General features: G+C 37.1%; 1 protein-coding gene across 5 annotated transcripts in view; it reads right to left on the bottom strand.

Moving 5' to 3' along the window:
* Window positions 1-27,327, bottom strand: part of ulk4 (unc-51 like kinase 4) — a 130,143-nt gene that overhangs the window by 32,527 nt on the left and 70,289 nt on the right. For 3 of the 5 annotated variants that reach the window (XM_036130229.1, XM_036130236.1, XM_036130233.1), the window contains exons 23-31: window positions 27,091-27,224; window positions 25,418-25,539; window positions 24,909-24,965; window positions 24,231-24,282; window positions 23,728-23,822; window positions 17,690-17,741; window positions 16,427-16,676; window positions 14,732-14,824; window positions 5,251-5,299 (exon numbers count right to left, since the gene is read on the bottom strand). In XM_036130229.1, coding sequence (XP_035986122.1) covers window positions 5,251-5,299; window positions 14,732-14,824; window positions 16,427-16,676; window positions 17,690-17,741; window positions 23,728-23,822; window positions 24,231-24,282; window positions 24,909-24,965; window positions 25,418-25,539; window positions 27,091-27,224 — 904 coding nt within the window. The remainder of the gene's footprint in view (window positions 1-5,250; window positions 5,300-14,731; window positions 14,825-16,426; window positions 16,677-17,689; window positions 17,742-23,727; window positions 23,823-24,230; window positions 24,283-24,908; window positions 24,966-25,417; window positions 25,540-27,090; window positions 27,225-27,327) is intronic. The other 2 variants (XM_036130241.1, XM_036130246.1) reach the window with 2 other exon arrangements.

Raw genomic sequence — 27,327 nt, 5'->3', positions numbered from 1 at the left:
TAGTAACAAAAAAGAACATTAAAAACAGTAAAACTGTTTAACTAGAACAGTCAAAGGCAATTTTAAACAGATGTGTTTTTAATCTTGATTTAAAAGAACTCAGGCTTTCCGCACTTTTACAGTTTTCTGGAAGTTTGTTCCAGATAAACGGAGCATAGGAACTAAATGCTGCTTCTCCTTGTTTAGTTCTGGTTCTAGGTATGCAGAGTAGGCTGGAGCCAGAAGACCTGAGTGGTCTGGAGGGTTGATACACTGATAACAAGTCTGTGATGTATTTAGGAGCTAAGCCATTTAGGGATTTATAGACTAACAGAAGTATTTTAAAGTCTATTCTCTGAGATACAGGGAGCCAGTGTAATGACTTTAGAACTGGGGTTATGTGCTCTACTTTCTTAGTCTTAGTGAGGACGCGGGCAGCAGCGTTCTGGATCAAGATCTATTTGTCTGCTGTAAACACACTAAACAGGCTGTTACACAAACATCTGTGTAGATCACTATTCCTTCGTCTATGTGAACCAGTTATTGGTGAACGCATGCATTTCCTGCTGGCTATAGCGACTGAAGGCCAATGCCTCAACCATCAAAAGTGAAACCAGTGCCTGGTACACTTGCACCCCACAGGAGAGTTGTCCAGCCACAGAGGACTATATTGTATTCAGTAAATTACAATATATGCTCAGATAAAGCTCATTTGTCAGAATAAAACTACCTTTTAAAAATAATATTTAAGCAAGTATTAAACATGGTTTTCAATCTAAGTGTTAGATGACCTGTCAGCATAAACATACAGAGGCATCACACCATAAAGACCAAAGAACTCTCTAAACAAGGCAGGGACAAAGTTGTCAAGGTGGGGTTAAGAAAAAATTCCTTGTCTTTGATGTTCCTCTAGAGCACCATTAAATCCATCATCTTCAAAAGCAAAGCACATGGTACCACCACAAAGCTGCCAAGACAGGGCCGCCCACCAGATCTCACAGGCCAGGCAAGGAGGTTATTACTCAGCGAGGCAGCACAGAGACCAAATATAACCCTGAAGGAGCTGCTGAGTTCCAGGGTAAACATTTAAATGTGATAGAATGGCCTAGCCAAAGTCCAGACCTCAATCCAATTGACAATCTGTTGTTAGACTGTAAGATAGTTGTTCACAAGCTAAAACCATCCAACTTGATGAAGGAGTGGTTTTGTCTTGAGGAATGAAAGTCCCAGTGGCAAGATAGGACATGCTCAGAGACTGATCCAAAGCCACTTGCAGCTGAAGGTGGTTTTACCAGCCACTGACTTTGTGAAAACTTGTCCTACTTGTTTTTGATTCCCAATGACAAAAAATATACATCTTCAAAGTTGTAGGCATGCTCTATAAATTAAATGGTGCAATCTCTCAAACAATCAATTTTAAGTCCTGGCTGTGAGGCAACAAAACATGATGAATGCCAAGGGGGGTGAATACTTGTGCAACACACTGTATGTTTCACTTAAGGAGTTGAATTAGTGAAATAAATGTACTTTTTAGTAATATTCTAATTTATTCAATGTAAATGTTGGTTTGTAAGAGACAGAAGAGAAACTCAGAGGGCTGGCTTTGGGTAAGATATTACACTGCACCTGACTCTTATCTCTGGTCACTGTACAATTAAAAACAGCCTAAGTACAGGGGTGTTGAAGGTCAATCATTTATTTGATTGGGACGGATACAAAGAAACATAGATCATTATTAATAAAACAGTCTGGTCCCTAGAAGGACTTTTCACAGACAAATTAACTGTTAAACAATGGATAGCAATAAATACGTAAATACATAAAACAATTCCTAAAATCTAGTTCTTTAACAATTACACTATTTAAAAATGAATACAGTCCTGGTTCATCTTTAACCATTTCTTCAGCCTGGATGTGAACATTTTTACATCAGTATTGGTCTTAAAAAGTGATGGTAATTCCAGAGCTTACCAGTCTTAACACAAAATGCTGTCTGTCCAAAAGTTGTCCCACAGAATGTTAAGCTATCAAAGGTCAGTAGTTATTTCTTAACAATCAAATAATGATGATCGCAGATTGGCTTTTTATCCATAATTTCTATTGTATGATTGTAAAAAGAACCAACATGTTTGGTTACAGTAGGAGCAGCCGTTGCCCTTTATGCAATAAGGTATGTGAGAGAAAATCATAGAATGCATGTATAGCAGGGCTGCCTTGTTTATATGTAGTTTATGATTAAAACAATCAATATTACTTTATACTGAATATTACTTTATACTGAATGACGACAGGCTAAAGCCAAATACTGAATTTCCTGTTTTCAAGCTAAACCTTAGCTTGAAAACAAGTTTACAATTAAAGAGCTGGCAGTGAATTGCGTAACAAATACACAATTCAACTTTTAAGAGCAGAACTCTTCCCAAGTGATCAAGGAAGGCTGAATGAATGAAATACACTCCCACACAGAATGGCAGGGACGTTTGCTGCCATGAAACATGCAGCTTTTTTTGTTTACCACATCTCTGGAAAAAAAAAGCAAGAGAATAAAACTTTGGTAAAAATTTAAGAAGTTAATAATCATTTAAGACCTAGTATGGGAAATCTAGGCATATTTATGATCTAGCAAGACAAAACCATTGTCTCTTACTGAAATGAGTATTGGCTTATCAGCTGATGCGGAGCTTAAATAAATCCAGGTTGTATTAAAGTGGAGCATAAACCTCATACTGCTTTAAAAGTCATTTAAAATGAGTGGCTCTGAGTAAATTACAATAATGTTCTTTTAGAAACAGGCTTGAATTAAGACTTCTTGAAAAGTCTGAAATATCAGCAAAGCTACATTTTAATAACAAGGGCAGCTGTCAGCTGTCAGTGCTATCCCTGAAAATAGTCCCATCCTAATGATCTTTTTGTTCTCATCATAGAGTGTGTGGTTGTACACTCTGGCGGATTTGCTGTGACATTTCTATTGATAGAAGTGCGAGAAATGAAAAGCTGTTATAAAATCGTGATAGAATAACAGATGCCATATTTAGCAAAAACTGCTTTTCGTGGGCAAATCTACCATAAGATTAAATAGTTTATTTCTTCTAAAAGCACTAGAGAATAGTAGAGGTTTATTGTAATATAATTGTTGATTTTAATAAGAAACAATGTCTCCATCTGCAGTTCTCACCTTCCTCTTACTGCCACCTTCTCCTGAAAGCTTCCCTCTCCTTAACTTCTCCCCTTACCCTTTTCAGCTACTACTTTCACCCACTAATAGGATCTGCAGCCCTTACTTTTACAGCTTTTTTTCATTTCTCCTTCTTCCTCCTGCCCCCATTTCAGCATTTGATCCTTTTAAAGATATGCCAGCTCTGCCTCCAGGGTCTGCGTACATCAGTGTGATCTGTGTACGGGCTGCTAAGTCAGGCTGGTACTCATCAGTTGCAGTTGCCTGAGGCTGAAGACAATGGTGTTCGTTCACACCTTGGACAAAGTGCCTTTCCATAATACCGGATGACAAAGCTAAAGCTTTTTGAGCTTTATGAACTAAAAAGGTCATAACAAGGCTTTAGAGCAAATACAAAAAAAGCATAAATAGTATAACGATAAACAACGAGTAATAGCGAATGCTATTTTAATTTGAATCTTCGCATAATAGCCACTAAGCATTCATGTTAAATCAGTGTAACTAACAAGAGTCTATTGCATGTATAGCACCAGTCCTATACCGTCTGCAAACATATTTGACAGCAGGCAAATGAATCTAAGCAGTCTGTTGCCAGCAAGCAAACAGTTAACAAGCCAGTTTTAGCCACCATCCCGAGGTCCTTTAATGTTTGAAGCAGAACTACTTCATCATGTAGACAAATACAATTAAGAGAATTTCTCCATGAGAAGTGTGATCACCAGTGGCAGGTGTACTCTGTCTTGATCAGAGGATTTCAGGCAACATAAATCAATCTATAGGTGAGCAACACAGACAGCTCTAATGGACCCAGACATGAGTGGTTCAGACAGCAGTAAACAATCAGGAGACGAGTTAATCAGGCTGTTGGAGAAGAGTGTTTAAAAATTCTGCATCAGCTAGTCACGGTTGTGAAAGCAGCCATGTCGAATGCTCATTATTAAGGATGGCTGTGTATGTGTGTGTATGTGTGTGTGTGTGTTTTGTGTGAGGAGAGTGGAAATTGTTTCCTGCAGCAGAAGTATTTTGGTTTCCTGCAAACAGATTGCCCTATGTTGGCGCGTGCATTAGAATGTGTGTTAGCAAAAAAAGGGTCAGGTGAAATAAATTGTTTACTGGGAACATTGCTATGCCCCACTGATAACAGACAAGTGCTGTGTTTGTGCATGAGGTCCTGTGTTGGGTCTGAACAGCGGAGTCCATATTCCAAGTCTATTAACCGATCCTCCTCCCTCATGCTGACCTGCCAGTCAATTACACAAGCCCTCTAATAGGTCAACTCCACTCCAGCTCATTTGCATAGACATGTCTATCATGACTGAATAAAGCAAGAAAGAGACGGCAGTGCAGAACTGAGAGAGAATTTACAAAATAGCAACCATGGTATAATATTAGAGGTGCACTAATCTAATCCAGCTGATACAGATTTCTATTTTTTGTGGTCTGATTTGACAAGATTTTAACAGATTCATGTTTTTTTTGATAGCCTACATTGCATAAAAGAGAAATAAATGTCCTGCAGGTTTATTGATACAGCTGGTAGTCTAACAGATAATGAATCAATTAGAGAATAATCTCCATAGATGGATAAAAGTACATGTTCCCATCATGTTTTGATTTTTATTAAATCTAATAAAATGCATGCTGTTGGTTGAGGCGTTTATAGACAGAAAAATGTGGGATTGCTTAGTTTACATACTTTTATTGAATTAAGTTTGAAGACAAGTAATTTGAAAGTGCTGCTGGGTGCTATAGTCTCACATTTAATTTCTTGCTCATGGTATCCTGGCTTCTCTAGTTCAAGCAACAGGCTTCTTGTTTTAACTGAAAAAGTGAAAGAGGAAGTGGTCGTAAAAATAATCAAAGACTATAGAGCATGTGAAAGAATATTTAAAATGTCTTTATCTGACATGGCACTTCAAGTAAAATCAATACTAACCAATAATAACAATAAAACTGTTTTATCTTGAAGGATTTGAGCTGAAAAAGGGAAAATCAGCTGTTTCTGATCTCTGGCTGACTGATTGGTGCATCTCTATGTAACACATAACTGTGTTTCATCAGCTGATTTGTATTATCAAACTGTGTGGGTTTCTTACCATAATGAGCTGAAAGACAACTGGCAGGATCCCGCTATTTTTGATGAACCTGAAGGAGAGATAATACACATTGAAAGAACTGTAGACAAACCAATATCAAACATTCATTTTATGGCTTTTCTATGCTACTCATACATGTATTTTATGCACACAAACTCAGTCTTGCAGACATATAAACATAGACTGGGCTGTTTAATCTGCATTAAGGGTGGATTTAGATCCTGTTTGGTACCCAAGAAATTGAAAACAGAAGATCTCTCCTAGGTTTCTTAAAGAGCAGAGGTGATAGAATAGATGAAGTAAGGGAAGGTGTGAGAGGAGAGGGAAAGACAAAAAGAGAGTGGAAAAGAAGATGAGGGCAATTATATTCTTTAAGAGAGAAAGGAAAGGAGGATTATAAAAGAGCAGATTTGAACATAGAAGACAAAGGGGGTGAGAAATAAAAAGAGAATGGGGGTTTAGGAAAAAAATATAAAGAAAGTGGATCAATCCCTTTTTAAAAGACTCGAGGAAAATAGACGGAATGGAAAAAGGGAGGGAAAAAGATTAATTTTCATTCTCTTCACTAACTTATCAAGGTTCTTTGATTCATATTTAATTCCTTTGTGGACAAAGTATTTAAGTGGTTTGAATAGATGTCCTATTTACATATGTGTGCATTTGGAGCATGAAAGCACTCAGGTCGTAACGAGAACAAAGTTAACTCAAATCAGACGGGTGTTAATATGTTGCCCAGTCATTTGTCTTCAATCTAATTATGATTTATAGCTTGTCGAGCAGCCAATCAGACAACCTTTAGAAGATTTAGTTTAAACAAGCTAATTTAATGAGGTGAGTTTCAGAAGAAAGGTGCTCCAGCTGAAAGTTATGAAAATGAGCTTGGACTCTGATGCATCTAAAAAAGAAAAAATGACTAAAGTATAATTTCACTTTGTTCTCAAGCTTTTTAAATGCATCTTTCACTGTATTTTGTGCTCTGCTTCTTTCACTTTTTATATTCATTTTGGTGTTCTTCCACTTGACCAACGTTACTGCAGTCCTGTGTCCTATTTTTTTTTACATCAATAAAATATTCATGTTTACTGAGAGAGTATTCTCCACACCATTACCCCACAATCTCAGCCGTCTGCAAAACAAACTATGATTTATTAAATCTAGCACTTGTTTTAGTGTTCTGCCCTTAATTTTTTCCCTTCAGCGTGTTTCAGATTTTTTTCTTACTTGTTAAGAAACAAAATTTTTCATCCTTTATTCTAATGAAACAAAAGGATGAATGGTAATATATACGTGTGTAGTTGTTTACTTTCGTCATATTCAGCTGTTCTCCACAAAGCTAAGCATTCGGTTAGTCTGTGTGTGTAAGTCTGCGTGTGTGATTGTGTTTGCTTGTACATGTGATGGATGACCCCCCATTATGGGACTGACAGGCTGAAAGATGAGAGGACAGACCAGGCCAGCACAACATGATGATAAACTGGGCCACCTTTAAACTACCAGCCATACATCAATTGACAAAGTGCACAACACGGAACAAACCAGAGCACAACAGCTGACCTACAACAGAGCAAGAACTGACTAATCAACCCTTATTAAATAACCTGTACATTAAATACCCATTTATCAAACAGTTTCCTTTTTTCTTTTTTTTTTACAGTTATTTGTATTATAATGAAGAGAAATACAGCAACATTCTGCCAACTTAAGAAAGATTTAAAATGTTTTCATGCATCAATTCACAAGTAAGACAAAAGTGATCCTGGGTCAATTTGTCTCCATTTTGCCCCAAACCTAGTTTCAACAAATCATTTTCTACATATGTACAAAAACAACTGTGTGACTTCATAAAATGCTTAGACCTTATATATAATTTGAGGTATTGTATGTTTTAGACTATAAGGCGCACATCAAATCCTTACATTTTCTCAAAAATTGCTCAAAAATCTGCTAAAATGTGTTTCAATCGGAAAAACTCACAAAGGGAGAAAATGCAATTAGAAGAATTTATTGGTACAATGATGTAACTTTGGCGCTCAGGCCCAGCAGGAAACATAAACGCTGATTTATACTTTAATGTAGATAGCAAATGTATGAGAATAGGGATATTTCCCCCGGGCCTGAAACTGGTGGTGGAGTTTATATGGATGAAGTTGGTTAATCCATAGAGGCTGGTTTGTGAGGTGATTTACTTGGGTTAAATGTCCAGCTTGGATAAAAAAGTTTGCATTAACTGTCCATGATGAGCAAGCATGAAGCGACTGTGGAGAGGAAAAACTCCCCTTTGGGAAGAAACCTCTGGCAGAACCAGGCTCAACATGGCGGTCTTCTGCCAGACCGTTTTGAGAGTGACAGTGAACTTCATGAGAGTCCGGAGGAACTATACTCTGGAAGGTGAGGTTGACGGAGCATTGAGGAAAAAGTCAGAAAAGCTTGCTACGATGGTGGAGAAGGGGATGGAGGTGGGTTGACTGAATCGAAATCCGACATAGTAGCGCTGGTTCTTGCGTTTGTGAAAGGCAGGCCGAGAGATGATTTGGAATTGCTTTTAAAGGTGAACGCTGATGATGATTGGGTTTCGAGGAGATGTAGCTTGAATCGGATTGGCTGCATCAGAGGCGGATCAGCCTCCGATTGGATGGGGTAATCAAGAGTTTCTTCAGTTGAATTTCCGCCTTTAGCTTTATAAGTACGACTTTGGTAATCAACGTAGCCGCTCCGCTCAATGGATATTCTGAGCATTACGGTACACTGTGTCACTACCTGATCAGACCCCTGAGCTGTCTACAAGACTGCCTGACTGTAATGCCTAAACTAGAAGTGCATTCATGTAAGGCAGCCTGAGCCTGGAGTACACGCTAGCAACAATAAACCAAGTAAATTAATTCAATATACGAGTTACGTTTATTTTGGCCTTATGTTAGAAACAGGGCAGTGTAGTCCAAATACTCTGTCCTCCCAACAGGAGAGAGCTGTGTACGTGAAGGGGCGGAGTGATATTACACACTTGGGATGAATATTTAATTTGCCTTATAATTTGGTGCGCCTTATGGTCCGAAAAATACGGTAATTGCATATTTTCTGTTATGGCACCCTATTTCCATTGATTAGTGTTGGGTTTCCCATTTTGACCAGGTGACTATTGATAAAACAACCCAAACTATGACCTGTGAGTTAACCATAATAACTAAAAACCAAAGTCCTGCCAATAGATTTAAATTATTTGTTTAGTATACCACATTTCCTCACTCAAAACTATTAGAAGGACAGAGAAAATTATGCTCAGTTGGTATTCAACATCTCATAGAAGACAGTAAGCAAAAAGGCTGGGAACACACCAACGTAAACTAAAAAGGCGAGATATGGCAAAACTTCCAGCAACCCAGAAAAATACTTCCTCACCATACACATACATCAGCAATCAAAATCATCCCACTCCTTCTGAAAATTAGGCTTATTGGTGAAATATACAAACGAGACGCTGTATTAACTACACAAGAACAATTTATATAGCTCAACAAAACTAACACATATTCTCTCACCAAATTAAACACAAAATAAAACTTTTACTAATTACACTACTTAGCAGGCCACTTTTTTGTTACAACCTGCTGCAAACTTGATGCATAGCCAGACACCACCTACTGGCTGCATTCCTGGTGAGTCTTAGCTCACTCCTCGTGAGCAAAGGGCCCCAAACTATTGATATTCTTAGGTTTGCCTGCTGTAACCATATCTGAAAACCCTAGCAGAGACCTTTAGTAGAATTTAAGTCAGGTGAATGTGACGGCTGCTCTTCCAGGTCTTCTTCTGAAACCAAGCCTTGGTGGAGTTTGAGGTATGCTTGGGTTCATAGTTGCCTGAACAATGGAGCAAGTGGATCAGCGCCTCCTGTATAAAAAAGTGGGGATGCAAAGTTATGTTTCTGCTCTCCCATTTTTTGACCCAAAGAACTTTGATCACTCCAATTCCACAAATTTAAGTCTCTGGTAGTTCTCATTGTACTTTTTAATAAGCAAAATTAACCACTAGAAAATTTTTGCCAAATTTTAGTCCCATCCTCCCTCACCTTCAGGTGGGTTTGCCTCAACATGATTTTCTCAGTCAGGCAGGTTACAGCATTGGGTAGGAAGGGTAAAATGAAGCATGAATGAAGGCTTTTAAAATGTTATAACAGTTCCAGGTCTCTAACTCATCATAAACTTCATAAAATACAGTAGAAAACCTGTCACAGTGTTGCAGGTGTTAGCTCGCAGGCGAAACAGACATGCAACCAATCTGTAACAGAGCCGGCTGCCATCGGCATGCAAACTGATGCAAATGCCGTTCTCACATAAACAACCTCCCAAAGTCGGTTTTCCAACTAAATCTAGCTGTACACTTTTTAAATAGGCTAACTGGTCAGCATATAACCAGTTATTTCTGGCAATAAAAAGTATGCTTTAGACAGATGCATCTGTCTGTCCTATATTCCATATAATTTGTAAAGTTATATGAATAATTTAGTTTGTCCAATTACAGTTTTGTAGGAGATTATATTTGTGGTTCATATACGTGGTGCATATACGTCAGACAGGTTATAGAGATTATTTTATTTGATGGCATCTTTTTGGGTGCAGGGCGGCAATGGATTAGGTTTGATATTCCATCAATTTGCTCCCCCATTTTACAACATAATCAAGTGTGCAATAAAGTCCAAACTTTAGCTTTCTCACAGACTGCTTGACAATTAGTCCAAAACTTTCCTGACACTTGATTGGGTCATCATTCCTTGCCAACACAGCAGGTTTTAAGAGGAAAGGGTATCAAAGCAGCTCATGAGTATTGCTGAGCCACCACCATGCTTCACTGTAGGCTAGGGCTGGGTGAAATAGCTTAAAAATAATTTTGACTTATTATCCCACATCCAATTAATCAATTATCCCCCCTCCTTTTCATTTTACGAAAAATAAATAATTTTAAAAACATGCTTTTATTTCAAGCATCTCGTCTGGGAGTTGACCTAAATTCAAAGTGCAGCTAAACACAAGCTGTGAAACAAGCTTGTAAAATAAGTTGATGGCCCTGCCATTGTAAACAATGAAAATAATGCAAAATGTTTGCCGCTATTGGTATTACACAATGAGCCAAAAACAAGCTTAACTTCACTTGTGTAACTTTAAACTAAAATAAATAAATGAGTAAATTAAAAGTGCCTCATCTTATGGTAAAAACGTTTTCTCTTTAAAATATTTTGACAACATATTTTCCTAAACATACATTCAGCATTACATGTTTTTTTCTTCATGGGAGCCCTATGAGTGCATTGACTAAATTAAATCTGGATTTTCCAAAATTTAAATCTTAATAAATTGTAAATTTTAATTAATTTTTTAAATCGATTTATCACCCAGCACTACTGTAGGCATGGTATCCTTTTCATCATATGCTTCATTATTCTTCCTCATGAAAAAAAACGACTGTTTTAATTTATTGAACTGACTTTTTATTAGTTTTTAGGTCAGTAGTGGTTGGATATAGAAGGCATCTTTCTATGGAAAATGAAAACTACTTCACCACTGCCACCAGGTCTTCCTACAGTCGAGTGGTTTTGACCACTTGCCTCCTCAGGAATCTGGTGGCAGGCATCGATAGCTTTCATTTTTTTGCCAGCTCTAAGTGGTTTAATCACTGTTAGTCTGACTTTAAACATGTCAACTATGCTTCTAACAGAATCTATAGGAACAATTAAGGCTTTATTTTCTGTAACATACTTGTTTGTGCAAGGCAGTGACCTCTGGGACAATTGTCTAACATCCAATACCACTTTACCATCAATAGCCAGGGTATTTATAAAGTGTTGTATGTAAGCCACTGTTTATGCAACTAATCATACCTCTGAGTAGCTGCATCAAGAGTAAATCACACCTAATTTGCAAATATGTGCCATTATAGAGATTGTTTTCAAGAGAGTTGAATAATTTCAAGATTGCACTAATTAAAAGTAGGATTTAGTGATATAGTTCTGTAACAAAATGTATTATTTGGAAAGCTAGCAACAACACAAACACACATTTCCTATAGAGACAGACATTTAGGGACATTAAACACTGATGGGAAAATACAGTTGCAACCCCACAGCAAGAGGTCTTTGGCTAAAGGTCATAGTAAATGTAGTTGTTTGAAGGTGTCTGGACTGTGATAATGAAGAGAGAGACAGCAGGCTGCCTTCCCCACGTTAATGTCCCCAATTTACCATCTAATTACCACTCGGCCGGCTTCATAGCCACACTTATCTAACCAAGACCCAGGCAATTTAATTTCTGATTGTATAACTGCAGCGATGGAGGGAAAGTTGTGGAGTGAGGGCAAAGAGAAAGAGCGAATTGTGGAATGACGTTAATAAATTAGAGATGGAGAGAGGAGAGCGACAGAGATTGGAAAAAAAATGTTAAATGTTGTTAATAATGTCAAGCAGAGAGAAAGAAAGAACGAGAAAAACAGACGTAAAAAGGAGAGTGCTGACACCAATTTGGAAAGTTCATGTCACTCTACTTGTGTCAAGGAAATAAGGGTATGAAGAGAGGTGGAGTAAGAGAAGGATGAAGACAGGAGTGGGGAAAATTACAGATAAGAGAAGTGGGAACGTATTTAGTTATGTAGATGAACTTTAAACTATAAGAACCGGTGATTGGGAATGTATGGAGAGCAGGTTATTAGAGATTATTGCATTATTGCTGGAGTAGATAAAATATGTGGGGAAAGCAAAGGAATGAGGACAAAACCTAAAGTGATTGAATGTTTTAAATTAAATGTTACAGTATTCTAAAGATGAAAGGGTGAAACTGGAAGTTGGGACAAGATACAGAACTTGGGGATGTATGTTATTTTGCACAAATCCATAATAAGTGAATATAAAAAACAAACGACCTTTGACCAGAACATTTCTAACAGAGTTAGCTACATGTTGTCTTGGATAACAACATGTAAACATATTTATAGTATATGGAGATATCTCATCCAGTTTTCACCTTTTGTAACTCCAGGAGACAAATGCACCATTTATACTGATACCATCAAGCTCTGTTTTTGTTTGATTTGATTTAGCTGTTTCTCTGATGTAGCCAGCTTTTGTTTCCAACCATATATCTACTTGTTTAACCCACATGCTAATGGTACTTGTCTTTTCTTTCCCAACATTAAAAAAGAACAATGGAAAAGAAAGACATTTTAAAATGACAAATAATAAAAAAAAACAGGTTTCTTGTGTCTGAAGGATATTGATGAATTAAAGTCTTCTTTTAGATGAGATCAAGCAGAAGTGGCCTTTTCTCTAAGAAGCTAGTATAACTCATTTGTCAGCAACAATATCGGTTCACTAGCTGATAATTGAGAGTCATCTTCGCCTCTTCCTTTACTGGCTTGGATATCAAATCAGATATTCCCTACAGCATCAGAATGTGACAATAGCAGAGCTACAGCTATGAGGTCTGACTGGAAGGACGTTGCTTGCCGGCCCACATGTATATCCGGCTGAATTAAGACAGCTTGCAATTAAGCCGTTCAAAAACACAGCTGTCTCTTAGTTGCAGTTCACATGCAGCTTTTGTAGCTGTGGCTGTAAATAATCCATCCATTCATGTATGTCAGGGCAAAGCAGTGGTTTAGAAGCTTACAGGAGGTCAACTCAGCTCTGTGCACTGGTAACAGCTCTGCAGCCCAGCCTTAGTCTTTAAGCACATCCCACAGCATGCGTCCTGACTCAGTTACCTCACTCAGTCGGGTCGCGTCCTCAGAATGTTGGTCATGCACCTCAGCGGTCACACCTCCTCCATGTATCACTGAAAGCCAGCCTTATCTCCACAGAGAACGGGAAAAATATCCCCCCCCCAGCTCATTGAGCAAATAAACAGCTTTTCTTAGCGACAGAGAGGCCATTGTGAAAATGTGCAAATGTGCACTTCTATCATCAATCGGTGTGGAGAAGAACTCATGTGCATGCAGGAGGTAGGCAGGATCATTTGTAAGGTGTTTTTTTTAAAAGGGAAATTAACTATTAAATAAAACTGAAAAAGGTTGACCAGCAGACGAACTGACAAAAAAAAAAAAAACGACACCATTTAAAATGTAAATAATAGCAGTGGAAAGATAAATAACTACAATACCATAAAGGAAATAATCATAGCATAGGCCCCAATTCATATAACTCAGACTAAAATTTACAAAAGCAAATTAAAGACTATATGAAAGCTTTTTTTAATAGCAAAGTGCTAAACAGACCTGACCTGTGTCAGAAGGAATAAAGATGAAGATTATTTTAACACAAAGTAGTTTGTTATGCATAACAGGTGTGTGTCAATCTGAAATAAAACAATAGAAAGCCAAGTTAATTGGTAAAATCAACCCAGTAAACATGAAGCAAATTATGGATTTATTACAGAGAAAGTGTAACAGAGTCAACACAACCGTCTGTGTCAAACAAACCAAACGTCCTGTTTGCTCAATAGATAACCAGGAATCCAGTCATAAGGCTGTAAGAGCCATTTTCACTTATTGGGACAGTACGCCAAAAGCCACAGTGCAACCATGTTAATGTCACCAATGAACACATTAAACATGAGCACACACACACACACACACACACACACACACACACACACACACACACACAAACAAACACACACACGTACGGCATCTCATAGTTAGACAAGGAATCAGCAGATTTTCTCTGCAAGAGCAACACATCATTATATCTTGTTATTTTGGTGCCAGATGACTTCCCTCACAAGAGTTGTTTTTAAATTCCTGAATAGTGAGTTCCTTCTACATTATGCAGTGATAATTTTGTTTTAGTGTTGTATATTTTAAGAAGATGCAAAAGATTTTTTTTAGGAAAAGACTTCAGGAGTAGTTAGTACGCAGAGATATCTCAGCATAACATGTCAAATCAGTACGCACCTAAGCTTATGTAGCATCTAATGCCTGTCACTGAAGTGATGAGTATTGCAGGGAAGTCTGATTTTAAGTAGGGTAAAATGAGTCTAGTTGAATGCAGATCACCAGGACTGGTTCGGCTGGAAAGTTGTTCTTAATATTATGGGTGAAGCTGCACCATCTACACTGAATGATCCTTCAAGTGTGTTTGCGTACTGGGAAGGGAAAATAAATCACTGCTGTTAATATAAGTGTTTGTTGGTGCAGTTACGCATGTGTGTGCCTGATAGTGAGTCATAGAGCTGAACCAGGAATCCCTGGCCTTGGAAATAAAACGTTGCACACTGGGCTTGAAATGCACCCCATGTGTGAGTGTGTGAGTGTGTTCCTGCAAAGACCGCAAAGCATTTAATTCAGCATAAAATTTATGTTACTTCACAATCAATAGTGTTAAAGGTTTCCTGCATTTCTCTTTAATCATACAACCTAGATGAGTTCAAATGATTGCATAAGATTTTTCTTTTTAAGGTTGTCCTGGATGTGTGATTAACTCTGTCATTTGCCTGTGCAATACCTGCAGATTTGAGAGCTGTGCTCAGTCATCGATACAAGCAGCTTGAGTGCGTAGAGCGGGATGGGTTCTGTTGCACCAAGGAGAACTTCAAACCTGGGCAGAAACAAGCTCAACGTTTAGTGTCCGATGCTTCTCAGAAGAAACTACAGTTCTAATAATGCAAAAAGAGAGTTAGTTAAGTTATGTGTCACATAAGTGACAGTAAAAAAAGTACATTCAGTCTCTTGAAGATTTTAAAACTGGGGCTTGAAAGGTAACTAAGGGAGAAAGCAAGAGGTTTGGTATGGCTGCATATAAAGATTAATTAGAGCGAAAGGCAAATATCTACAGAGCTAATCATTTTAATGAAAATTACCAAGTCGGTGCACCACCTAATTATCAGGAATTAGGAGCCAAATAGCTCTCAGTCTGTGTCAGTTATTGTTTTATTAATACCTGCCTGGTGAGTTGTGGTATGATAGGCCTATGGATGAAGGAGAGATTACGCGCACTGGCTTACTTACGCAGCAAGCCCTAAACGAGTATCCAGTATAAACACAAACCACTTCTATCCAAATATAAGAATTTATTAACAAATTACTTAAATTTCAAGTTGAGATGCTTCAGTAAACAAACCATTTAAAGTAACATTCAACTAAACTACTAGGTGGAAAAAAGGAAAAACAATAAATTAAGGTAAAAGGGGAAGAAATAATCAGCTGAGACCAATAACCAATAAAAATGCAGTGATAAGATGCGGGGAATGTGTAGATTTAAAAAGCAAGATTTGTTTTGAGGAATTTGGGATGAGGCCAAATTATCTTTATATGCTTAAAGAGAACAACATTTGCTCGGTTTTTAATTAGCTAGTTCAAAGTGCAAAGCAGAGAAAATAAAACACTACTTAAATAAAAAATATATTTCAATAATCATTTGCTTAATTAGAGATCAAGAACCTTTAGGACAAAAGATTCTTATTGTTGTCGAAATTTAGCCGTCGGACAAATTAGGATCAGGAATTAGAGGCTTAACTACTGAGGAAATATTGGTTGTGATGTGATTTAGCCACTCCTCCGAGTCTCACATATACCTTTAAGTATCATTAATACAATTATTAATGTGTGTATGAACACTGGCAGTGTGCTACGACTAATTGACGCACAAAAGGAACAAGCTGTGTTGAAAGCAGCAGAACCAATGGTGACTACCATCCTAGCACTAGCATTACTTTGAGCTGTAGCATTACTTTGAAGCTTATGAGTGTACATGAGCTAGTGACATTCTGCATAGATAAAAAAAAAAACAATACAAACGTATTTTTAATAAACAATGTTTACTGCCCAGAGGCTTATGTGACACATAACTTAACTATAGCTCTGAGGTCAATGTGTACACAGCTCAGATCTGGTACTTTACCTCCAGCATTAGGAACTGGGCGATTCCACTCAGTCCCAGAGGAGGACTGAAAATTATTAAGCCTATTGGGGATTATTTTTATTTAGTTTTGTTCTTCTCCATGTTTGAAATAAACTGCTTAACTCTGTTTTTTCTCTAATATTACAGATATAAAGAGCACAACAAAAGGAAGGTTAAAACAATTGTATTGCCACAACCTAATGCTATTCAGTGCCAGTAAAATCAGTTTTTTTCTTAAGAAACAAAAATGAATAAACCAACAGAGTCTCTGTCAGGAAAGGAATTATGAGACAAACCAACCTTGAAAGTAGTGATTTAGTGAAGACAGATAAGACTTGGCTACGGGATGTTCCATCACTGCTTCTCTCAGCTGTCCCTCTCGTCTCCCTCCTATCTCTGCTTTCCTCAACTTTGTCATCATTTTCATCAGCATCATCATCATCATCATCATCATCATCATCATCATCATCATCATCATCATCATCATTTTGGACAAGTAGAACCAGGCTCAGTTCAGACAACACCTTCAATACAAACACAGACCACTCCACTGTAACAGAGAGAGGAAATATAAATTAGTGTTTGCAGTATGCATCTGTAATAAATACAGGCCTTTAGACCAAAACATTATTGGTGCTATTTAGTCAATATACAGCATACTATGTTTTATATACATCACTTTAAATGCCATATGGGATATCAAGGTATAATATTACCTAACTTAATCTCATCTACTGAGATACACCTGAACCAACTGATAAACAGTTTTTACAGAATATTTAAATGGTATAGTTGTATATTTTGACCATAAATGTTGCTTCCTTTGTTAGTTTCTTTATACGAGAAACTGAAATTCACAAAATAATGTTACAATGCTGACAAAAAGGGTTAAAATAGTACAACTAATACAGCTAAACAATTGATTACAATATAAATCCTAAAGCAAAAATGTATTGGAAAAAATAAAAAAACTACAAGTACTTGCTGACAAAAACAACCAAAGGCTCAAGGTTACAAAGTATTTTATACTGAAGCAGAATGACAAGTAACAAGGAAACTAAATGTTAATGGCAAACAGAACCCCTTTACCCTAACAACCAGCTCTGCTGTGTGGGCAGTGGGCACCCACAGCGACTACAGATTAATGACTCACTGAGGGTCTAAAAGAAAAACAATGCTGTAAATTACTGTAAGGGTGATTTACACAAGGTACTGGATTTTCTCAACCTTAAAAATTCAAGGTTATCTGCTCGAGCTCATATTCTTGCTCTGCTTTGCAGTTTATTTCTAACTATGCACCCTGACTCATTACATACCCCCCAATCTTTCTGTTTGCCCTTAAACTTTGATATATTATTCATATTTTGCTTGTGTTTTATAACAGAAGATGGTGAGTAAATAAAGTAGCAAATCTGTCTGTTTCTGCTATTAAATGATCCTATCCCTACAAAACTACCAGTTTTTTTTTCAGTTCTTCCCCACTCCCACAACTCTAATATTAGCCTCTATTTCTGTTTCTATTCTCCCTAATTCACTTTATTAAAAGTAATCAACTATTCATACCTTTTCTGCTGAAAGCCAGTGTTGTCAGAGGAGGTAGGACAGCATCCACAACCTTCATGAACAGAAAAAAAACATTATGTGGCAAACTAACAGAGGGAAATAGTATGAAATATGATGTAAAAGGACAATTGAACTGCCCTAAATACAGTATTAAAGGGATAGTTTATGATTTTCTGAAGGCTCTATTGAAAGGTAGTAACCTTATTTTCTGTGTAGTGGATGTCTTTGTCTTAATTTAAAACAAGTAAAGGTTAATCGGTCTGGAGGCAGAAGCCAATGGTCTTTTGGGAACCTTTAAAGCCCAGTCACCTTTGCATTGGAAGGTTAGTTATAAAGATGACAATGATTGTTTACATAGGGAATGTAGATAGAAGGTGGTGCACCACCTATGAAACATGTATTGAGAGTGGAACACAGTTTCTACTCAGAGTAACAACCAAATAAATTAGAGAAGCTCTAAATGGAATAAAATGGCTTTCATTCTAAATCGCTATTTTTGGGTTACCTTGTTTCCTTTTTACTTTTATATCAGACAGTTACACTGACAGTAAATGTTTTACATGTTCAGCAGTTTTTAAACAGGAAGCTCATTGATGATGCAACGCCCCCACCTTCATTTCCTGTGTAAAAATAATCAGCTTCTTTATAAATAACCCTCCGATTTGTCTCTGATGACGGTTTAATGGTCCAGAGATTAGCATTAGCAGAGGTCTGCTTTGGTATTGGCTCCTCTCTGACAACCCATTAGTTTCCGCCTCCAGGACCAACTGATCTGGATTTTTACAAACCTAAATGCTTAGAGAGTCATCTATGGCAGGTAAAATAATTACTGTTTTTAACCTGATATCAGAACCGCAATTTAAAAAAAAATACAGAAATATCTCTTTAATATAAGTTTAAAAACAAAGTTTGTTGTACCCTCTTTTCTTTTGTGAGAGGACTAAAAGTAAACATACACTCTAAAGTACACTGGGTTATAAACCGGCTGTATTTATAGTCTCTGTTGAAAGGAAACGCTGCATTGTATTAATTCAGAAGACATCAACCGAGAAGACCACTGTCACAGAGGGTCAAATTACTATGAAAATTCACTGTTGAATGATTCTTCTCATTTTTTATTTTAAGGATCAAACAGATGCATGTTCCATAACTGTCAAGCCCCTTATTTAGGCAAGGACTGTATACCACACATTTGCATGATTACTAATATTACCATAGAAACGCCGCTAATACAAAGGGAGTGTGTGAGGTCATTACATTAAAAGCTCAAGAAGGAAAACTACAAAGGAGGCTGCCCACTACCTAATGGTCTGCAAATTAATAGCCCAGCCATCAAAAGGCTGGGTGGAGTCTGTGTGCACATGAATGCGTGTACTTGTTTGTGATCGTGCTTTTGACCCTTTTACCTTGTTAGCCTGCTGTCTTCTGTCCAGCGTTGCAAACAAATCCCAAAAATCAATAACATCCTGTTTCATTAGTAGTAAGGTGCCCCACTGCATGTACTACAATTCTTTATGGAACCTCAGTCGGTTCCATAAACAGAGCACCTTTTTTAGCAAATGACATGATAAACATAACCGAGACTATAAACTGGATCTGTTTGTTGTGTAAAATGTCATGAAAGGACAATTGCTGTGAATTGGTGCTAGAAAACCAAACTGAACTGAAATGAACAACAACTTGTTAGACTTAAATATTTAGACAATCACACAATAACACAATAAAAAGGATTCAACTATGCATTATTCTTTTACAGAAACTTTACTCTGTTCAAATGCAATTTTGACTCAAATGTATTAAGAATTTAGGACCAGATTTCTTTTCCAGATTTGCAAATACTTTAACGCAACCCAAACTTTGTTAGTGTGTCAATGCATATTTATTGCAATACTAAGATATAATAATCAATTATTTCTGTCATTACATTTACAAAACTACAAAACATACTCCATTAGGTTACGGTTGAGGAGATTTATGAATCTGATTGTCAGCAATGTCTTTTTCTGTTTTCTTGGTTTACGGATCCACTTTTTAAAATCTTGTTTATATGGGAACTATGGTGAGACGACAACTGAATTAACATAGAAAGGTGTTGTGAGAAAGTTTGATCTTTTTTCTAACCTGACAGCAAACTTTTCTAATTCCACAAGTACTGTTGAAAAGTTAGAGATCTCTCAGGCAGGAGTCCATGTCCTTGTCCAGAAGTAATAAAAGCTAATCTGAGCTGGCTTGGGGGTAATTAAAGTGTCTTCCTGTGTTATTGACAATCAGTAGCTGCAAGTCTCCTGTTTGCTCCTTTCTCTGTTCCTCATCTCTTTCTTTCCCCCCTTTTCATCCTCTCTGCTTCCTGCAGCTCCACATTCCCCATACGTCAATAGTCATTAAATACAATCTCATTGTTCCATTTCATGCACATCCACACACGCACACTTGCACAATACACCCACAAATCTGATGGGGTTCGCTTCGTTCAATATTTGATTAATTTCTTGCCAATAGCTCCCTTGTTGACCCACTGTTCTCTGATATCAGCAGACCGGCTGAGCAGAATGAAGGACACACAGTCTACAATAGCAGCAGCTACAATTTGAAACTGACAGTAGGCAGATTACATTACAAAATGAATTCAGACATTCAGTAGCCACCTTTATCTAAACTGACTTAGAAAGTGATGAACAACATCCAAGACTTAGAAGAGAAAGACACTAAACCGTATGTTTGTACTCTAAATCAATTTAAAGTACAGCGGGCATAAGGTAAAAGTGTGAAGCAGAGTTAGACGTGTTTAGAGACAACGTGGTCTTCACTCACACTGTTTCTGTAGCTCATAAAGCTCTATGAAAATATCTGATATCCTAGCAGAGTAGTTCCCACAGTATGGACTCCATTGGGGGTCACAAATCAACAAGTTTAGGGTCTTGAAATCCTCTTTAGAAATTAAGAGTACATAACAGAATGATAATAGAAAAAACATGTATGTTATAAATGATTGCTTAAGAAGGCTTATAATTTTAACATTTAAAATATGCCTTCTCTGTGTGGTTAGCAAGAATGATTAAACAAACCTTAGACCGGGTTTCATAAGTCAACAAGTACAAAACTTTAAAATCTCTAGAATAAACAAGGAAGGACATAACTCTTCTGTGCTAAAATAATGAACCTGGAACGATAATAGCTTACTGTTTGAGACATACTGTACAAACAAATCAGTTAAAGTATTCTATTCTTTTCTATGTAATAATAAAAATAAATAGCAGCAGTCTCACAGAGACATCTATTTAACACCTATTTAAGATGTGTATACGCCAATCTTTAGTTTTAGTCTTAATCCTAATTATTTTTTCTTCATCCTTCTTATATTGCCATCCATATTTTGCTGTAGAGGGGATCTTACATTGCACAGTCTTTTTCATTATTGTAGTCTGTTGGTGTTTTTTATGCATAAATACACTTTTTGCACCCTTTTTTTTAGGTCAACCTGCTCATTTGCACATTTGTTTAGTTTTTAGATTATAATTTTTAACAACTAATAACTGTAGAGTATTTTTTACTTATGTTGCAAATTTGCCCTATCTGCAATTTCCTATTATTTTCTGTTTTCATATGCAGTGTATAAAGAAATGAAAATATCAATAAACAGGCCTATGGCACTTTTGTCATACTAGAAAACACATATGCCAGTTTTTGATATGGTGTAATCTGCCACCCATTTGTCCTGACCAGGACGGTATGAGGAAAATGTTTTCGGCGGTTTGTTGCTCCACTTGGGCTCTGACATCTTGTGAGCAGCAGCACCAGCGGTCTCAGCACTCACCAATCTGAGTGTGCAGTTAAATTAACACACCAGTCTCACTGCGCGGTCAGATTGGTGGTACAAATAAAACGCCATACCAGCGCTGTTTCTGTGAGAAAAGCCACATAAGGCAGTAGCTTGAGGATTAAGTCACTAAGATGACTGCAGAAAGCAGTATAGTGTCAGTTCCCTGGTAAGCATGAGCTAAGCTTGCCTGCATGCTGAATTATCGAGGTATTTGTGCATTCACAAACACATGAGAATCCATTTTGTCCATGTCAATCGTTGGGACCTGAACCTAAATGGTTTGGGCCAATCATGTTACAGTAATCTGAGTATTCTAAAATAATAACTAAACTAAACTAAACTAAACGGTTGAGGCAGCAAATAAGATTGTCGGCATTGTTCAACCTCTTCTGAATTACATTTTTATTTGTTGTACCACTCAGAAAGCCAAGTTGATTTTACAGTTTCCTGACCACCCTCTTAATTTGGAGTTCCAGCTTCTCCCCTTGGGCGGAAGTTTAGGCTTGCTAGGATAAAAAGATTCTCCTACAGGGGACAATAAAGGCAAGGCAAGGCAAAGCAAGGTAAATTTATTTGTATAGCACATTTCAGTACAAAGACAATGCAAAGTGCTTTACGTGATTAAAATATAGGAAAATAAAACAGAATAAAAGCAAGTTGGAATAAAATGTAGGAACAAAATAAAACATAGGATAATAAAAACTAAAAGCAAACATTAAAAACAGTTGGACTACAAAGTTAAACTAATGATGTTTCAGTAAAACAGTTTAACTAGGACAGTCGAAGGCAATCCTAAATAAATGTGTTTTTAATCTTGATTTAGAGAACTCAGGCTTTCCGCACTTTTACAGTTTTCTGGAAGTTTGTTCCAGATCAGTGGAGCATAGGAACTAAATGCTGCTTCCCCATGTTTGGTTCTGGTTCTAGGTAGTGTTGCGCCGATGCCATTTTTTGGCCCTGATACCGATACCTGGCTGTGCGCAGTACTGGCCAATACCGATACCGATAACATACCGATACCATCCGTTTGAAATTGATGTGTGTGTTTATATATGAAGAACTGCATACTACTTAGGGTAGTAGAACTTTTTATTGCCTACATGGAATAGGTGACAATAGTTGAATAAACTTTTGGCTCTCAAAGGCCAAAATAGTGCAACATTTGTGAAATTATAACATGTATAATAGTAGTGCAACAGTAAGACAGTAAAATTACATTAATAATTGAATAATCTCTTTTAAACACTGAGTTTTGGCTCTCAAATGCCAAAATGGTGCAACTTTCATGAACTTATATAACATGTATAATACTAGTCAGGACAGAGAAGGCTGCGTTCAAGTGACATACAAACATCAAAATGGTATCAGTGCCCTATTTGTTGGTACTCGCCGATGCTGATACCACAATTTTAGTGCTGGATCAGGGCCCCATCACTAGAACACTCGTTCTAGGTATGCAGAGTAGGCTGCAGCCAGATGACCTTAGTGGTCTGGAGGGTTGATACCCTGAATAAAGCAACTGAACTGAACAGTATTATGGTTTAAAACAGGACATACCAGCTGTGACGAAAGCAATAGCTGCCAAGCCCACAGCCGAATCAAAATAAACATGGCAGCGCAGGAGGACACACGCATAGCTGCCGCTATCACATCTGTTTTGTCAGAATCCACGATTTGTTCTTTGAAAGAAGAACAGTAAGAAATGCCTTGACCAGCATAACTTTTTGTGGTTTCTCACAGCACCTGCAGCTTAGTTTCATTGGATACCGTAATAGGCTAAAACCAACCAATGGTAGGCGAGCACTAGGTGTCGCTTCGCCCAATCAGCGTGGAATGTTCTGCTCCCCGAACGGATTCAATGGGAGCTGACCCAGATTGATAATGTGCAGAACGCGGAGTGCTACACGTTATAAATCTGACTGGTGAGGTTAAGCAAGTGCACCCAATTACATGATTCACTGCGGCCCAGAGAGCATTAATGGCTAAATATAGAGGGAAAAAGTGACTAAAGTTTCAAAGCTAAAGGCTGTCCAACGAAATATTAGTGTGAAACCCTTTTTTTTTTTGGTGGGGACTTTTTTTTATATATTGGTTTACACCAGGAAATAGAACCCTTTTGGACAGCCAGACAAACAGATAGGTATTCAGATAGACACACACCAACTCAAACATAGTCAGGGTTGTATCAGAAAACAGGAAGTTACACATTGATACTTACAGTACAGTGAAACTGATGAATTAAAGCGTGGTGCTGACTCAGGACCTCCACAATGGACAGAGATGTCCTGATCAGCTCCTCACATATTGCAGCACCTATGAGAAATGAAATGTATCGGTAGAAGTGAATCAGGATTGAGGGATTAAACTCCCTAATTGCTATAGATGGTTAAAAGCTGGTGCAGTTTAAATACGTACTTAGAATTCAAAATTCATATTTTTTAGGATTTTCCCAACCACACATATGGTAATTCAGTTTTCCTTATTTAAAATTAAAGTCAACATATTTTAGCCTCTGTCATAACATAACTCTGTCAAGGTAGCTAGAGAAATTAGGAAACTAAAGCTGTAAAACTGAACATAGTACAACAAAATAAAAGGGATGATGTCAAATGTAATATGTATTATAATAAAGTATTATATTCATATTAAAAAACAATGCTAACAGATTAAAAATTTATAAACTTAAGCACATGCAAAATAGTCACTGAACAAATAACTAACCTACAGCACTGGACAGGTTAGTTTCACTGGACTCCACTGAAATAATGTAGTTCTGAAAGAAGAAAATAAATCACATAAATCTTAACTATACTTGCAATGCTGAAAAGGGATTTCTTAAATGTTTTTTGGAGTAATAATTTCACTATGTGAAATATTCCAATGTGAAACCTAAGATGAATTGTGCGAATTTAGTCTAAAATGAATGCAAACTTGTGAGGGAAAACTGTGCATATCAGCACAGTCTCCGAGATTTACAGTAAATCTTGAATGACTTGGAGAACAAAAACACAGAAATGAGTTCAGATTATGTTTCTATGAAGGTGGTTGCAATGAAAAGTGAAATATGTATTGTTTTCAAGGACTTCAGACGGTCATAATGAAAATAATGTTCTGCAAATGTAATATTTATTGAATCTGTTTTCAAGAGTGTCTGTCATTTAATATAATCATTTAGTCAATTATAGAATAATTTGCTTGAATACAAATTTAATGTGCAGAAATACATTCTCTAAAAACCTCCAGAGAACAGTTTTTTTTAGCCAGTCTGTCAACATCCATAAAGCTTGTAGACTACTCTAAATGATGAAAAAAACTTAAATGCAATACAAAATGTGATTAGTTTCAACATTTATTTATTTATTTGCCTTCGGTTTGTAACAAAACCTGAAATGGACTTACCAGCATCAATCCAGTTTGAACCAGAAACTCCTTTGTAACAATTCGAGCTCTGAAGACCTGAGGAAAGACAAACAGACCCATAAGTAGAAAAAGCGAGTGGTTGATAGGTTCGCTTAGTAAAACAGTCAGGAGGTAAATTGTACAAATGTAGGTTAAACCCTCAAACTTGTCTATGTTTTAACCAAATTAATTTGAGCTACAGGAGAATTAGGGCAGTTTACAGTCTTTGACTGCAGTGTTAATTGCACAAAAGTCTTGTGCTTTAATTGTGCTATTAACCATTGAGCTCAGTCTTATCTTCGGCATGCATGGAACAGATCTGCTCTCATTTACTATTGTCATTATTACATGTAATGAGGTGTATAACACCCACCCGTAGAATAGAGAATAAAAATACGAGTCCCTGAAAATAAACATGAAAACTCTTCGTCTAAAATTAAAAATTAATGCTCTTTTTAAAAATAGCAATGGAAAATAATGCTAAAATATTAAATTGAACATTAAGTTACCTGAGAGGAAAGCAGCTCTGGAACCACAGACAATGTTGGCAAAGTCTGTTTAAGCTGTCTACTCTGAGCTGCAGATGGATGCTTCCTCCCAATCACATCTCTCAACGCAGACAAGACATCCTCTGGAAGGACACCAGACAAAGACATAAAAATAGGGAGGAATGAGTGAAAAAGCCTACTAATAAAGATGAATGATATTAGGAAAAAAATGTAATATGCCAGTGAAAATGACCACTTCTTAGAAACAACTGCTTTCCTTGCTTCTATCACTCCTTTCTGTTGCAACACAATCAATGTACTGTCTCATCTCAGCTAGGGCTGAACGATTTTGCAAAATAATCTAATTGCTATTTTTTTTCTTAATATTGCGATTTATTTTCCAGTTTAATTTATCATGTGTTTTAAAATATATACAAACAACAAATCAATCTGTTTTCTTGCCATGTGGATTAGTTGCTAAAAGACCCACAGCATCTAAACTCGGAGCAGAAATGATTGCGTACTGCCTACGATATATTTCAACCAAAATTGCAATTTTGACTTTTCTCTGCATTAACCACAAGCAACAAAAATGTTCTCTAAAAAAATATGTTTGTAAAGAAGGACTATTTAAAACAAGAACTTTTAATGTTTCTATTAATCAGAATATTATTCAAGAGAACAGCTTTTAATTGATTTGGACATCAATCCTTGTTGGACATAGGGTGTAATCAGTCAATGTATTAAACTGATTGACCAGAACTTAATGCTATGTATGATTATATAAACTCTAAAACAAGTAATAAAATTACATTATCTCACTGCTGCAACTGTCTTTACTTCCATGTGGAGCAAACCCACTTTAAACATTTTACCAACACCTAATGGACGTGTCTAATTCACTAATTGTTACATAGCCAAAAATTGCAGACCTCTGCGATTTGGAAATTGCGTTTTTTTTAATTGCGATTACATTAAAAATGCGATTAATTGTTCAGCCCTAATCTCAGCCATTCTTTATGATGTGGCAGAAAAAAAAATATTAATTGGCCAAAAGTGACACTGGCTAAAGCCTGGTTTATGCTTGATGCATTCATTAGGTCCCCGCTGCTATACTACTTCATTTTGCCTACTACGCCCCTCCGTGCGGCTAAAACGTTCAGCTCTGAGCACCAACATGGCGGATGAGCAACTGCTCCTGCTGGTGGTGGTTCGTAAATATGGAGATCTTTATAATTTGGACCATAAAGTTCACCGTGGTCAACAAAACAATTCCCAGAGAGAAATCGCCGTTACTCTAGGAAGAAAGTAAAAAGCTTTAAAATGTTGGAAACAACTGTGTTTTCTACTTCTACATGCAGTGAGGTGTAGTACACTTGGCATAGGAGCACAACGTTGCCCTCTAGAGTCTAGGAGAATGGTGCTACTTCGGGGGAAAAGCTGCACAGAACATAAATGCTGCAGACATTGCGTCTGCATGTCTCATTTCCGCCCACAACATACGTGTCAAGCATAAACCAGCTTTAAAGTCAGTGCATGGCATTTGTGAACAAAAGGGCCATATCATTACTAAAGTGTGAGTTGTTTTTGGTGATGATCATGTAAATGTTACATTTTCTAAATGATTATTCAAGCTCAGGTTTGTGTTTAGTGTGTGTTTTTATTTGCTTGTGTGAGAGGTAATCTATACCTACCCATTATCACCGGGGCGGTACCACTCAGATGCAGAAGCAGCAAATCCAGACACTGACAGAGGTATCCTGATTGGTTGGGGTTGTCTCTGACAGGAGTGGCTTTTCGCAGGTCTCTCTCCAGGTACATCACAAGTCTGTGAACAGAGACATTGAAGAATTGTACGTTTACGTAGGCTCCTTGTGGACATGAACGCATTCCTTTTTTGGGAACCTTATGTCGCGTTTGAACCTTTCTTT

Source organism: Fundulus heteroclitus, chromosome 3, assembly GCF_011125445.2.
Source record: "Fundulus heteroclitus isolate FHET01 chromosome 3, MU-UCD_Fhet_4.1, whole genome shotgun sequence".
Lineage (NCBI taxonomy): Eukaryota > Metazoa > Chordata > Actinopteri > Cyprinodontiformes > Fundulidae > Fundulus > Fundulus heteroclitus.
Note: the sequence above shows the minus strand (reverse complement) of the source record. Positions and strands in the feature narration are given on the sequence as shown.